Raw genomic sequence first — 15,121 nt, forward strand, 5'->3', positions numbered from 1 at the left:
AAATTTTTTAAAATTCCCAAAATTTTCCCAATTTCACATTGACGATTTTGGAAAACTGGCAATATTTTCCCAAAAATGAATCCAAAAATAACTTCTGGAAGACATAATCTATCAAAAAGTCTCTTCGTGGAATTTGATAGTTTTGGATGAAAATTTTCGAAAAATTTGGATTGAAAGTCAATTTTTTTAAAAATCTGAAAAGTTCCCTATTTCGTAATGACGATTTTGGAGAACTGGTCTGAATTTTTCCAAAGTTGAAGCCGAAAATAAATTGTGGAAGGCGCAATCCACAGAAAAATATGTTCATGTAATTTTCAAAGATGGTGGAATAAAGATTTAAAAAATTCATTAGAAGGAGTTTTGAAAAATGAGACTTTTGTAAAAGTTACCTAAAAAACATAAAAATTCAGGGATATACGAGTAGTTCTCGACTATCTGAGTCGAGAAACATAGCGTGTTGATCGTTTCGGATCATAATTTTCGAAATATTCGTGTGGAGAGTTAATTTTTTAAAAAACCATAAATTTACCCCATTTCATATTAACGATTTTGGAAAACTGATGGGACTTTTCCAAAAAGGATTGAATACATTCTGGAAGACATAATCTCCAGAAAAGTCTGTTCATATAGTTTTCAAATTAAGGGAAAAGAGGTCGAAAATTGCATTTGGCGAAAGTTTTGAAAAAAGGGACTTTTGTAAAGTTGCCTAAAAATGCACCAAAAAAATTCTGAGATATAGATCTCGACGTGCTAATTCGAGAAATGTAGTGTATTGATAGTTTCGTATCAAGATTTTCGAAATATTCAAGTTGAAAATGAATTTTCTTTAGAAGCCCAAAAATTACCCTATTTTATATTGACGGTTTTGGAAAAAAATGAAATTTTATGTAAAATGTAGCCGAAAATAATATATACATAATTTTTGAAGGTGATGGAAAAAAAACTAGTGTTGCTTTTTGTGTAATTTTAGTTTGTTAGGGGCGATATTTATTGTTTGCATGCATGTTACATTTTTAATAATCATCATGTCGTAGTCTTGAAATTAGATATCCTTTGTTCGTTTCATGAATAATAATGGAAGGTGTACATAACGATATGAATATTTTAAAATGATTTCTTTACAATGACTATACTAATCTCTGCAGGCCGTTTCTGGAACGCATTAAAAATCTCTCCTAACAACGTAAACCTCGAAATTGAAAAACGTCAAATCTCCCTGCTTCGTTTCACTTTTAACCTGAATTGATCCGGCACCAACAAATACGCAATCAAACCGAATACGCCATATATCTCATCTAACTTTTTTCGAAATGATTTAAACAAAACTCATTCGCGCAAAAAAATCTGTACCGTGTTTATTGGTTTTCGTTGTGTTTAATTCTGTGCGAGTCCAATTATCGCCTCCACCCTCGCTCAAATCCGTTCAAATATGGCAAACAGTGTAAATACAATTAGATTAAGTATCAGACAGCCGACGAAACCCATTTATTGTTATTGTTATGGGGCGAAAGTCCGACTTTTGAATGCGCCTAATTTGCAGAGGGGTGCATTCGAGCGAGATGTACAGATTGCATAATGCAGCATTGGAAATTTGCCATGCAGTTAACGCTAACATTATTATCCTGCCGAGGATAATAAAGACGCGGCGGTATTTGACAAATTTTATCAAGAGCAGACTTCAAAGCCGTAAACAACACAAATCGAGCGTCCGAGTGCACCGCCCGAGGGTCTTTCTTTCTTCCGCGATAAATATCCAACGGAAAATTAATCTAGACGGAATCGACAAGTGTTTGGACAAAGCAATAATGTCGTGCTCGTGCGGTTTCGCAGGGGATCATCGAGGAATATCTCAAGGGCGTTTCCATTTTTATGCGATTTTGCGACAGATGCTGCAATCGGTGCGGCCAACCAAGCGTGAACCCCATTGGTAAACACGCGTCGATGCAACTGCGAATGCAGCCCACATCGTTACACTAACAAGGTAATTCCATTGTGTATTTTGTTGGTATTGTGCCACGTCTCGAGTCTGCATTCGATAAAACGTCGTTGCGAATATTATGTCGTATTGTCTTCTTTCGTTTCGGGTAATCTCCCTGATGTAAATGCGCGCTCTTGGACAAACACGCCGGCTCGAGGCGGAGGCGGAGGTTGACAGCAGGCCGTGGAAGTTGTACGAATTCCACAAAGGATAACGTTTCTGCGTGATTTTAATTGCATGAATACGTAAGGCTTCCACGAGGCCCTTGATGTACGCCACAAGATAGAGGTGCTCTGATCTTTCCACAACAGATTTTTGTTATATGATGCAGTAAGGTTTCGTGCACTAGAAGCAGAGTGGCTATCAACAAAAATCAAATACTAAACTATGATTAGTTTCGTAACTTTTACATAAACATTGATTGTAATCTCATCTTACGTGGCACCGATTGAGTTCTGTGAGGTCAACAAACGATCTGTACAAGTACGGTCTATGAAAAAACCAATTCTGTAATATCTTTCTTCTCGCTTTCATTTTAATCGTCTCGGTGCTGATTATCTGCTCTGGAACCCTTTTCTTTGTGTAACTTCTTATAAATATACATTTTTAATTACCATCGTTCGCGAAAGAAACACTTTAATACAGACCTGTTGAAACTTTCAGTTTTCGACAGTTTTTCTTGGCAGTTTTTGCTTACAGCGTTAAATTTTCATCCGTTCTAGCTTTTCAGGCAATCGTAGGTGTTTTTCTGGGTCCTTGCACTACCCCACGTGCCAAAAAAATCCGCGAACGCCTCCTACGCTGTTCGATGGATTTAAATCTCGTAACATGGACAACGTATTCATAAAGCGCGAGTTTTGCTTTTATCGCAAAGTGTTTCAAAAGATGTAAATCAGCTTTTATTACACCTCCCTTCCAGCAAGAAACATATAAATTTCAATTTGTAATATTTTTTAGGCATAATTCGCCGCCTCCGGCCTCTCCGACTTCCCGCCTCACTCTGAAATCTCGCCGGCAATTTTTTACGCTTTTCTTAAAAACCCATTACGAATGCAAATTTCTAAATGCTCCTGTTGAATAGAATCGGATTTTAATAACAATGTTCTTGGTCCGTCTGTACGGCAAATAGGGCAGCGTCCCAATAAAAGAACGCGCGTCTGGTATTCTTCCTAGGTTCCGTCGAGGGAGATTACCAGGAACTCGTGTTGCCTATTAAGTATTGAAGATGAAAAACGACGTCCGTTTTCCCCGCGCGCTCTCCGCCGGCAATTATCCGCCGGCCCGGTTGCATACGAGATGCACGAAAATCCCCTAAATTGCGCGCTACGAGATGCACACAATTAGGACGGGATTTTGTAAAAAGGTCGCTTAAACGCGAAATGATGCATAATGAATGAGGTTATGAAGCACTCGCCGGAACCGGAAAGGGGTGGTCAGGTGAGATGTTAAAGCGCGTTGCCGTGGCGACGGCATCATCTACAAGAAGGGGTGCACGACATCAAAAATTCAAAAACTGGAAGATTTTCGACGACGGGATTTCTCGCGGAAAACTTTACTCCCACCGCTGACACCATTACTGATGCTGGATGCACATATGGTGGCCTTGCGGTGCGTCCCATCAATGCATGCCATGTTTATTTATTAATCCGGCGAACGAACGCACTGCCACGTAATTGCACTCGATGCATATGTGCCAAATCAACCCCAACCCTCGCGTTGATGGTGTTTTGAGAGTTGGGATTATGCAACAGCATACATCGATCGCCGATAAACACAGAAGTACCATATATGCTTAATACAATTGCCACGAAACTGCATCGCTTACCTCCGATGTTAATAAAAATAAAATACTCGCGTCTGTTTATTTGTCGACGAATTTCATTGAAATCATTCCGGCAAATCGCATCATTCGAACGCAAATCGGCGCTCTTTAGCATCGCCGCGTCCCCTCCGGGGCGTTTTTGTTTTCGCAAATTTTGGTTTGACGCTCGAGGTCAGTATTAAAAAAGCAATGCCCGATCGCCGCATCCCTCAACAATTCGATTCGATTGGTTTCGAACGCCTCCCCGTCGGCAAATTTTCCGCATACCTCCCTCGAAATGATATAACATCACGAAATTCCAGCAATGAGGAGGCATCGGGAAAAGAAAAGTTAATAAGACTCCGCCGTATCGAACGTCGCGTAGACAAGGCCATCCTCGTCGTGGAGGATCGATAGGTCGCCGCGACGGTGCGATACACTTCCGGAGGGCTAGTGCACCGAGTTTTTGAATCCGAAAGTCGGGGTATTACACCAACTAGAACGAAGTAAGTTTAAATTAAAAGTAAAACCGACTTTTTACTGCTTATCATTCGTTCATTCATGCACTCATTCATCGTTAAAGGTCAATGTGAAAGATTTTTGGTAATGCTTCATGGTGATCGACTTTTGATTCTGACGGATGTTTGGTCCTTGCCACAACGATTTTAAATTCTTTATTAAATAGAACTTCAGCTACAAGTCGACGAGTGTTGATGTCGGGCTCCAAAATTTGTTCTTCAGCTTGCAGCATTCTTTTTGTCCTATCACGGCCACGATCATAAGTTTTGCGTTGAAGGTACCATGATTTCGGAGATGCTGTACCACTGATGCAAATGTTCGCGCGCACCAATTACCATATGGACACACTCTGAATTGGAAAAATTCACTTCCCCGACCGGTCGATGATGACTGGCCCTTTTCTGGTGTTTTTGCACGTTTCTTATCAGTCACTTTTTTGGTTCTTAATTCGAGTCGTTCTGTGCCATTGATTGAAAGAAGTAAGTCAAGAAACACTACCAGCGGCGTTATAACAATTCCTATTTAATTTCAAATATTTTTTTCTATTTTCTATTCCCCATTTTTTTGCATATATTTCGAAATCACCATGTATCCCTTCTGATCCACACGACTTCCCATTTTTCATCTTCATAACGTTCTTTTTTATATAATGTTCATCTACACTTACTTTCTCTCCTTCAATGCTGACTTTAGGATTTTTTACTTCCGTACAATTGTCTTCCTCCGATATAGCTTTCAATTTCTTGACATTTCCTACCCCACATCTCATTCTTTTGTTGGTTTATTTTCCTTCTTATTTCATTTCTAATATGTACAGATTTATAATATTTTGCATGTTTAGACAAGATTGAGTCGATAAAATTTTGAGAACACGTCATCAATTTTTTGGGAGCGGATATATGGATAAATTTTAAACAACCATTTACATTTAAAACGTTTGCAAGATTTCAGGGGATTCGGTTTTGCAGATTCAAAGTTAAATGGCAAAATACTGGCATACAATTTAATTTTTTTTTCAATACGGATTCATGAAACATAAGTGCAGGTTTATGTTATTGTATAAAATTCAAATAACATTTGCTATAGTAAATTTTGGAGATTTACGTCATTCCATTGTTGGTGGTTAGACGAATTTTTGTCAAAGATTTTTTTCACGAGAACGTTTTGTGTTTTGAGAATTTGAACGTTTTGGTGTTTTGAGGATTCGAAGATTTTGGTGTTTTGAGAATTTGAGTATGTATATATTTTGTTTTCTCGAGAATTTGAGGATTTTGTTGTTTTTAGGATTTGATGATTTGAGGGTTTTGGTGTTCTGAATATCGGAGAATTTTGGTGCTTTGGGGATTTAAGCATTTTGGTGTTTTGAGAATTTGAGTATTTTGTTGTCTTGAGGATTTGAGGATTTTGTTGTTTTTAGGATTTGAGGATTTTAGTGTTTTGAGAATTTGAAGATTATTGGTATTTTGAGGATTTAAGGATTGTGAGGATTAGAGGATATGACTAATTTAGTGTTTTCAGGATTTGGGGGTTTTGGTGTTTTGAAGTTTAGAGAATTTTGCGCATGCTGCTAATTTTGCACAAACCGTTTTTTAATATGTAATTGTGATTATAAATCAAGGCGGATTCATAACCCACAAGTGTAGGAGTATATTATTTTATAAAATTTAAAAATATTTACAAATGTACAAAATGTAGAGGGCACGTCATCAAATTTTGGTTAGTGCTTTGTATCTAAATGATAATTCTAAAAACCAGACCGGTAGTTTCGGATATTATCTGGGAAACCAATTTTTTTCGTAATTTCGGTGTCATGAAACGTCGAAAAAAAGTAACCAGTCGCCCGCTTACGCTCTAAAAGTAAAAATTAAACCAGATATAAGGTATGGTTTGTAAAGTTTTTACAGTTTCCTTGAATAATAAAATGTGGTTACGTATTATCCTGTGAATTACTCGTATCGGAATATTCTCATTTTTATTTCAAATCGAAATGAAATATTCGATTCCAAGCTGCACAACAGGAGGTTGTCTCACTATTGTCCCGTCGAAGCTGTCAACTTGACGTAACACAAGTTGCCTATTTGCCAAAACTGAGCTTTTCTGTGACATGGTCGCAAGTCCATTCCGCCTTCCTTTGCTCAGAAATGGTGTACAAATAGTGGAAAAATTGCTGCCCTTCAGCGCCCTTGACCTTGCCGTTACACTCTCCTCGGAGGCTCCCTCTGCGGGTGCATTTAGTGCGAAGTCGATGCACCCTCCAAGGTGTATTTTCGATGGGCGTCAGATAGGTTTACGTGACGACTGAACGAGGGCGCTTCACCCCGTTATAAACTGGGGCAATCGATATTAGAAACTCCCGCCGCGGTGCAATCCTCAGCGCCCCTGCCAGTGCGTGTCTTTCTACCAAATGTGAATCTTATCTAGCCAAAACAAACAAGTGTCAGACGAAATAAGGCGCGAAAACTACCGTCGCGACCTCTGCAGGTCCCCAGGATAACGACATGGTCGACTACATCGACAGGATCGGTGAGTGGCCCTCTCTTCTATTTATACATCGATCACGTGCACGCTTTATTCGTCCGATCGGCCTTTATAACTGCATGCGCGCCGCCAAAATAGAAAGAACCGGGGGCGGCGGACTCATTGTGACGCTAATCAAAAGGGACGAGCCACTACTCACGTTTGACGCAAAACAGCGTAAATCATCGCGGGAGGTTAATAATTAACATGCGAGTTGGGAGTACCGCAGGGGGGCGTACGGAGGCCGCCGCTCTTGCATGATTTAGGCGAGGTGCAATGCTAATTTACGGCAGGCCGGGAAAGGGTGAACAAGAGAGGAGGATGCACGGTGCCACGAAGGTGATAAAGGGCCGGACGCCAATCTTGGTGGTTGTCTGAAGTTGGAAGAGAAGCGTAGCTGCGGTGACACTCAAAATTCGACCTTCACGATATCGGTTTGTTATCCTGATACATCTCGAGACGCTTCCCTTGCTCCTTCCGCGCTGTTAATGAACATTGATGGAGCTCTCTCTTAATTTAAAAAGTGTTGATCCGTCGAAGAACAAGGAAGCGGTTTCGGACACTAATCTAAATTGAGGAGGGTTAAATTGAGTGGAGGGGGTGAGTTGCAGGTAATGAATGTTTATCGGAGCGAATCACAGCGCGCAAGCGGTACACTAAAGACGACCGTCTACATTTTCATCGATCGATAAAGTCGGATGGTCTACCCCCTGCTGTCCTGTTTATTCCCAAAATTAAATTAATTGACGGCGAAATTTTTCCGAAGGTGATAAGGCGACGTTTGGAGACGGCTCTCCCGTTTCCTCTTCCTCCCTAATAACCGTTTCGTTTCGTTCGAATGCGAAAAATTAACTGCGAGGACCACGTCCACGTTGACTTTGGCAAAAGTGCCGCCATTATCTTTATCGGCGATTAGGAAAATTTGCAAGGACACGAGGAAGACATTCTCCTTTGAAAATGGTCGGTAAGCAACCCTCGTCTCGTCGATAATTTATTAACGCTCAACAGCTTTACTCTCCCTGCAGATTTTATCCAGTCTCGTACGAACACGAGTCGATGTTTTGCATTCGAGGCCAATCCCCATTGGCGATTACTTTGGCCTGAGTGACATTGATGGACTTCCGGAAGACGGGATGCTCCAGGATCGTTTCGACAACTTTTGACTATTTACAACCTGACATATTGCCGAAGTTCTGGCAGAGATTTAAGCGCCGTTCCGTGTTGCGGGGATGCCGGGCGAAAAGATGCGTTTTAAAAGTTGGTTATGGGGACCTGTGACGAGCAGGATTGACAACTGACACCTTAAAACCTTTCCAAAAGGTAGTTTGTTCCACTTCCGGAAAAGAACCGCGTAGGTCGTACTTGCCTTATTTCACGGTTTTTTTTTTAAGTATTGTAATCGAATCGACCTTTTCCGTCCGTCTGTCTGTCTATCGTCTGTCCGGATTTTTATTACACAGGTATTCTTAGAAACTACTGGACCAATTGTTGCCAAATTTTACGTATCATGTAGACGGTAAAATGCCAACCAAAATTTGGCTAATCATCACCACCCACAAATTGATGACGTCATCTCCAAAATTGACAATAGTATATTTGTTTTTAAGGTATTTCTATAAAATCAAAATTGATTCGTTTATCCCCTCCCAAAAAATTGATGACGTGATCGAAAAATTTTGCCTAATAGATCCTCTCTGAGATATGCAAAATATTATGACTATAATTTTTTTCCATTTTTCAGTGTTTCGGTTTCATAATTTTTTGCTTTTGCTTTAATTTGTTCAATTTTTCGATTTGCAATTTTTCAATTTTGCAATCTTTCGATATTTCAATTTTTCGTTTCCTCAATTTTTCAAGTTCTTTAATAACGTACCGTTGACTTGGTGCGGCCACACCCTGTATCACAATGTTTCGTTTTTCATTGTCTTTATTTTTTCAATATTTCTTTCAATTTTATAATTTTTTTTTTCAATTCTTCAAATTTTCAATCTCTGATTTTTCAATTCCTCGATTTCAATATCCGATTTTCCGATTTTTTAATGTTTTGTTTTTTCGATTTTGCGCTTTTTTGATTTTTAACTTTCTCTATTTTTAATCTTCAGATTTTTTAGTTTTTCATTTCTTCATTTTTTGTTTGATTTCCAATTTCTAGATTTTTCAAACTACATTTTTTACTTTTTCGTTTTTTCATTTTTGATTTTTCAATTTTTCAACTTTTCAATTTGTCTATTTTTTTTTATTCGAAAAACTAAAAAATCGGAAAAAATTAGGAACTGAAAAAACGCAAAATTGAAAAAAAAGTGGAAAGTGGAAAAATTGCAAATCGGAGAACTGAAGAACTGAAAATTCGTAACATTGAAAAACTAAAAATCGAGAAACTTAAAAACTGGAAATAATTAATGAATAGAAAAGAATTGGAGGAATGAAAAATAAATTGAAAAATCTAAAAGTTGAAACATTAACGATTGAAAATTCGTGAAATTGCAAATACTAAAAATTGAAATATCCAGCTGTTAAAAATGGAAAATTGATGAAACGAAAAAATGAAAAACTGAAAAATTGCAAATCGGAAAATTGTAGAAACGAAAAATTGAAGAAATGAAAAATTAAAAAATCGAAATATTTAAAAATGAAAAATTGAAAAATTCAAAAATTGAAAAATTTCGCATTAAAAAAAATTATAAAACCGGAACATTGAAAAACCGAAAAATTAAAAAAAAATACAAAACCGAAACGAAAAAGTTGCCAATCAAAAAATTGAAAACCCTAAAAGTTGAAAAATTAAAAATTGAAAACTCGTGAAATTGCAAAATCTAAAAATTGGAATATCCAGCAGTTAGAAAACCGAAAAATCGAAGAATTTTAAAATGAAAATCCGAACAATTGCTTATCGTAAAATTGAAGTTACAAAAAAAAGAAAAACTGAAAATTTGCAAGTCGGAAAATTGAAGACACGAAAAATAGGCAAATCGAAAATTTGAAGAAATGAAAAATTAAAGAATCCAATTAAATAAAAATGAAGAATTGAAACGTCGGGAAATTTTATGTACATATATCCAAAAATTACAAAATCTAAAAACTGAAGGGACGAAGAAAAAGAATTGAAAAATCACAAATCGAAAATTTTTAAAATCCAGAAATTGAAAAATTTTGCATTGAAGAAAAGAAAAATTATAAAATCAGAACATCGGAAAATCGACAAATTTTAAAAATGCAGATAATATAATCCTAGGGGGAAAAAATTGCAAAGCGAAAAACTGGAGAAATGAAAAATTGAAAAAAATTGAAAGTCGAAGAAACGAAAAAAATAAAAGATTGGTTAGTCACAAATCGAAAAATTAAAACAATTAAAATTGAAAAAATAAAAAATGATAACATCGGATTATAAAATCGAATAATTGAAAAAATAAAGAAGCGAGAAATGAAATTAATTGGGCTGAACTCAGAGGCGTGAAAAGTTCTGTCGAAATAAATTACGACCAATTTTTAGCCTTCGTTGGTCGGAGATAAGCGATGCAATTCCTGCGAATTATCTTGTAAACTTTCTGGCGCCCCTAGATCCTCACCCTGACCCACCTCTCCACCGATGCGAATCTCGAGCAGCTTTTTTCCTGCCCCGAACGTATAACATGTTTACTAAAAAAACACCCGGCGTAACATTTACATAAGATTTTGCCTTCGCATTTGTATCACTTTTTGTTTACCCTCTCCTATCTAAAAAATCTAGATAAACAGTTTTCTTGCCGCCTCGCCCCTTATCAGCCATCCTCCATATTTCACGGCCTGCTGGGTGCCCCACCCGCAGCCTCCGGATTCAAATCTCAATTAGCAATTAGCTCACTTGTACGTGCATCTTGATCGCTCGTCGCCCCTCCAGCCTTGAACTTTTCCAAATGAAATTCTTCGATCGTCATATCGCGTATTTGTTCGCGTTTATGGGGGCACATAAAAATTCGACTAATTCGATACATCGAAGGCTAACGTTTATAAACAGCCCCGCGTTTGTTTGATGCATTGCTCCCTTGGCTGTAACTGTAGCGAGGGGTGAGTCAATTGTCAACTCGACACCATCAGGAATTATGGCGGCAATTTTTCTTATTCCATTTCGCAACACGTTGGCGAACATGTGAGTGTATTTCGCTGATTAAATTTAAATTGGCGGGGAGCATCGCCTGATATATGGCTGATGCATAATTCCGCATTCGAGATTTTCTCGGGATGTGTTATATTAAAATGTGCGCAGGGGAAGGAATAGTCGTGCTGCAGGTATCGAAACGACGAAACCGGTCGATGGCGCTATACAGGTGCCAAATTTTGTGTACTATGGTAACCCTTCAGCTCGTCTAGCCTTGAACTTGACACGTCCGCGAGTCTCTCATCCCTCTCGCGTCGGGTTTTCGCCGAAATGAAATGCGAATTAATTATCCGCACACACACCTATCCAGTATAATGGTGGCAAAGGAAAGCCGTGGAGCAGTCACTGACAGAGTCGGCATTAATTTTCCCCAAACACACACACGCCCTCGAGTTTATTGTTTTAAAGGAGGTGCGTTAGTTGCGCGATTTCACCTTGTGATTTGCGAAATATAGTTGTGCAGTAGTCGTTATGGCTTTGTTGTGGCGTTTGAAGCATCCACTGTAATGACAAGTAGTTGTGCTAATCAAGGAAACGACAGTGTCACGAACACAATGTGCTCGATTGAAGGGGTTGCGCTCCTATATCACATATTAACATCTTCCCTTGTGTGCACGGATTTAATAACGATCGCCCGCTTCACGTCCGATGACTGATTGCGATTGGTGGAGCGGAAAACGGAGTTATGAGCGAGCTTACAACTTGTGCCGTCGTTTAGAATCCGAACTTGGAGGTCGGCGATTTTTTGAGGGAAGACAATTCGAAGCTCGGCTAACGAGGAGCTAAATAAATGAAATCGCAATCCGAGAACTTTTAGTGCTGATATTTCAACGCGTAGAAAGCTCACGGCAAATCCGAGATTCTTTACTTTTTTCGTTTCTTGTACTGTTCGTGCTATTCCACTATATTTTTTGGGAAAAACCGAGTGTGCTCTATTAATTAATTAATACTCTCCTCTGTGTTGAGGAGACAAAATTAATCAAATTTCAGTTTCTCTTAACACAAATGCATAGTACGATGTGAATGTGAAACATAAACAGTCGATGTTAAACAAGTACTAGAAATTACTTAAATTTTTTGTTTTGTGTATGTAGTGGAAAATGTATTTTACTGCATTCGAAACAAATAGTAAACTACATTTAACTCATAAAACAAGCAACGTAGATTCGTTTTTGTAAACAATATTGTTGGAGAAAGATTTAAAAATTTAAAATGTTTACAAACATTGTTAGTGAGGTAGAAGCCCCGAGGATAGTATTTCCATACTATGCATTCTGTAAGTCGATTGAGGCAGTGATGTTTATAAATTTACTTTCAATATTGAAATCAGCGATTTTTCCCCTTCACATGTTCGTGGTATAAATAAACTCAACAGTTTGAAAATTTATGAAAACAGGATATTTGACATCCACTTAGTTTACATAACATTTTAATGTTTCCACTCTGGAATAACAGTAGCAGAGCAATAATACAAAAATTGAGAGGAATCACACTGCAGTTGATTTAAATTTTTATTTGGTTTTCGATGTATCGATTATCTAAAGTGTATGCAGCATGTTGTTTTAAAAATTTATTTCTGCAAAAGAAATAGACTTAAAATTTATCTCTAAAAGCTAATATACATATTTTTAGAGATTTATATTGTGAAATTTAATTTAGCGAATGTTTCCATTTTTTACGATTAATTTATGAAATATGTAGTACCAATTAAAAAAATTGTTTTTTTTAAGCGTAACTTGTTTTCTTGTCTTTTTTTTACAGCCTAATAAATCTCTCTGTTTTCGTCCCTTTTTATGTAGTCTTTTTTGTGACTTTTTCTAGCCTTTTTTGACTCTTCTTTTAGTCGCATTATTTTGTTGCGTTTTTTGGCCACCTTCTTTGGACATTCCTTGTCATTTTTTTTTCCTCTTTTTGCAGCCGTATTTTGTTATTTTGTCACTCTTCCCCGCTTTTTGTCGAAATTTTTTTATCCTTTTTTTTCAGTTTTTCAATTTTGCAATTTTATGATTTACAAGTTTCGACTTTTTAAAAAATTGAAAAATCGGAAAACCTCAAAAATTGATAAGTCCAAAAACCGAAAAATCTAAAAACCAAAAAAATCGAAAAACAAAGAAACTAAAATACCGAAAATTTAGAAAAATTAAAAGTTGAACGAAAATTTAGGAAAGTGATAAATCGAAAAATCGAAGAACTGAAATATCAAAAAATTAAAAATTCGAGAAATTAAAAGATTTAAATATTGAAAATCAAAAATTTGTACATACATATAATCGAAAATTGAGAAAAGTAACTTTTTTAATCCCTCGATTTTTTGACTTTTCGAAAAATTGAACAAATTCACAAATTAAAAAACCGAAAAATCGAAATATATATCCGTAAATCGAAAAACTGAAAGATCGAATAGTCGAACAATTAAAAATCCAAAAATCGAATAATAATAATAATTTATTAATGCATATAAACATACAAGTTTTTTGCATAAGTCACATATATATACTACACAATAAACAATAAAAAGAGAAATGTCAAATTACTTGACATACTCATTTGACATACACATTTTCGGGGACGCTACATAAACTTTTCTTTAATAAAATCGTCAAAACAATAATACGCCTTTCCTAACAAGTATTCCTTCACAATTTTACTGAAGTGGACATCGAAATATCAAAAAATTGAAAATTCGGGAAATTGAAAATCGAAAATTTGAATAATTGAAAGTAAAAGAAATCGAGAAATTGTTTTTTCAAATTTTTTTGGTTTTCCAATGTTGTGATTTTATAATTTGTCATTTTTTCAATCTGAAATTTTTCAATTTTTCGGTTTTCCATTTTTCGTTTCTTCAATTTTTGATTTGCAATTTTGCTAGTTTTCACTTTAAATATGTAATAATTATAATTTAAAAAAAGAATCACTTTTTCAATTTTTCGATTTTTAATTATTCAATTTCGCGATATCTAAATTTTCAGTTTTTCTATCTTTCTATTTTTAAGTTTTTCGATTTTTAGTTTTTCAATGTTACGAATTTTCGATTTTTCAGTTTACAACTTTTCAAATGAAAAAAATGGACAAAATGTAAAGTTTCTAAAATTGAAAAATCAAAAATGAAAAAACGAAAAAGTACAAAGTGAAAACTTTAAAAAATCTAAAAATTGCAGATCAATCAAAAATTGACAAATGAAAACTGAAACACCTGAAGATTAAAAATTAAAAACTGCAAAATCGCAAAAACGAAATATGTGTTGTAAAATCGAAAAAATGAAAATCAAAGAAATCGGAAAATCGGATAATTGAGTAATTGACTTAAAATTTTTCTCTGAAAGCTAATATATTTTTTAGAGATCTATGTTATCAAATTTAGTTTAGATACTGTTTCCATTTTTTACGAATAATTTATGTAATAGTATCAGTTAAAAAAAAGTGTTTTTTTTTCTGAAGCGTAATTTGTTTTCTCGTCTTTTTTCCTAATCGCATTTTTTGAGCTAGTTTTTATGGCCTTTTTGTTCTCTTTGCCGCCTTTTATAATTGTCTTTTTTCGTCTTTTTGTCTTCATTTTTATAGAAAAGGGGTCGATGTTTCGCCCATTTTCTTAAGGAGCATCTTCATGAAATGAAAATCAATAAAAACGAAGAGTTTAGGAAAGAGAAGAGCGACACAGAAAATAAATCTCTTCTTCTTGCTCTTTCCTCAGAATTTACTTCGTAGAGATTAATGTTAAGTAGTCAGTGATGCACAGTTGAGCTTATAAATTACAGCAATAACAGTGTAAAAACGTTAAGTTAACTTGCCTAAAAGCACGCGTCAAAAATTGTTTATTTCTGATGACGTCATTTTACAATTTTTTGATATAAATGTTGGGTAAATTACATAATAAAGTTTGTGTTTTTTAAGCCGAAAATTAGTAACTGTATGGTTTACTACCGAATTTATCTCCATTTGAAAGTGCGTGGGAAATAGTGGTTCGAAAACTGTATCGTTTACCACATCAACCAAACACGCTGAATAGTTTCAGATCGCTTTGACGATATATTGTATGCATAAAATACTCACGTAATTCCCCACCCCCACCACCTTCCTAAGCTTTCCGCCTCTTCGAAAGCTTTATACACACCCGAGGACCTCATAATCCAGGACCGTCTTTCCATTAATCGTCTAACCGCCACCCTTCGCC

General features: G+C 36.1%; 1 protein-coding gene across 11 annotated transcripts in view; it reads left to right on the plus strand.

Annotated features, from left to right (window-relative positions):
- Ten-a (Tenascin accessory) overlaps positions 1-15,121 on the plus strand; it is a 250,510-nt gene that overhangs the window by 157,970 nt on the left and 77,419 nt on the right. Inside the window, exon 1 of one of the 11 annotated variants that reach the window (XM_064071916.1) lies at positions 6,668-6,821. The exons of the other annotated variants lie outside the window; for them this stretch is intronic. Coding sequence (XP_063927986.1) covers positions 6,797-6,821 — 25 coding nt within the window. The 5' untranslated portion in view covers positions 6,668-6,796. Of the gene's footprint in view, positions 1-6,667; positions 6,822-15,121 lie in introns of those variants that run through there. 11 annotated transcript variants of the gene reach the window in all.

This window comes from Zophobas morio, unplaced genomic scaffold, assembly GCF_036711695.1.
Source record: "Zophobas morio isolate AGI-343-1 ecotype UQ-CSIRO unplaced genomic scaffold, CSIRO_AGI_Zmor_V1 ptg000041l, whole genome shotgun sequence".
Taxonomy (NCBI): Eukaryota; Metazoa; Arthropoda; class Insecta; order Coleoptera; family Tenebrionidae; genus Zophobas; species Zophobas morio.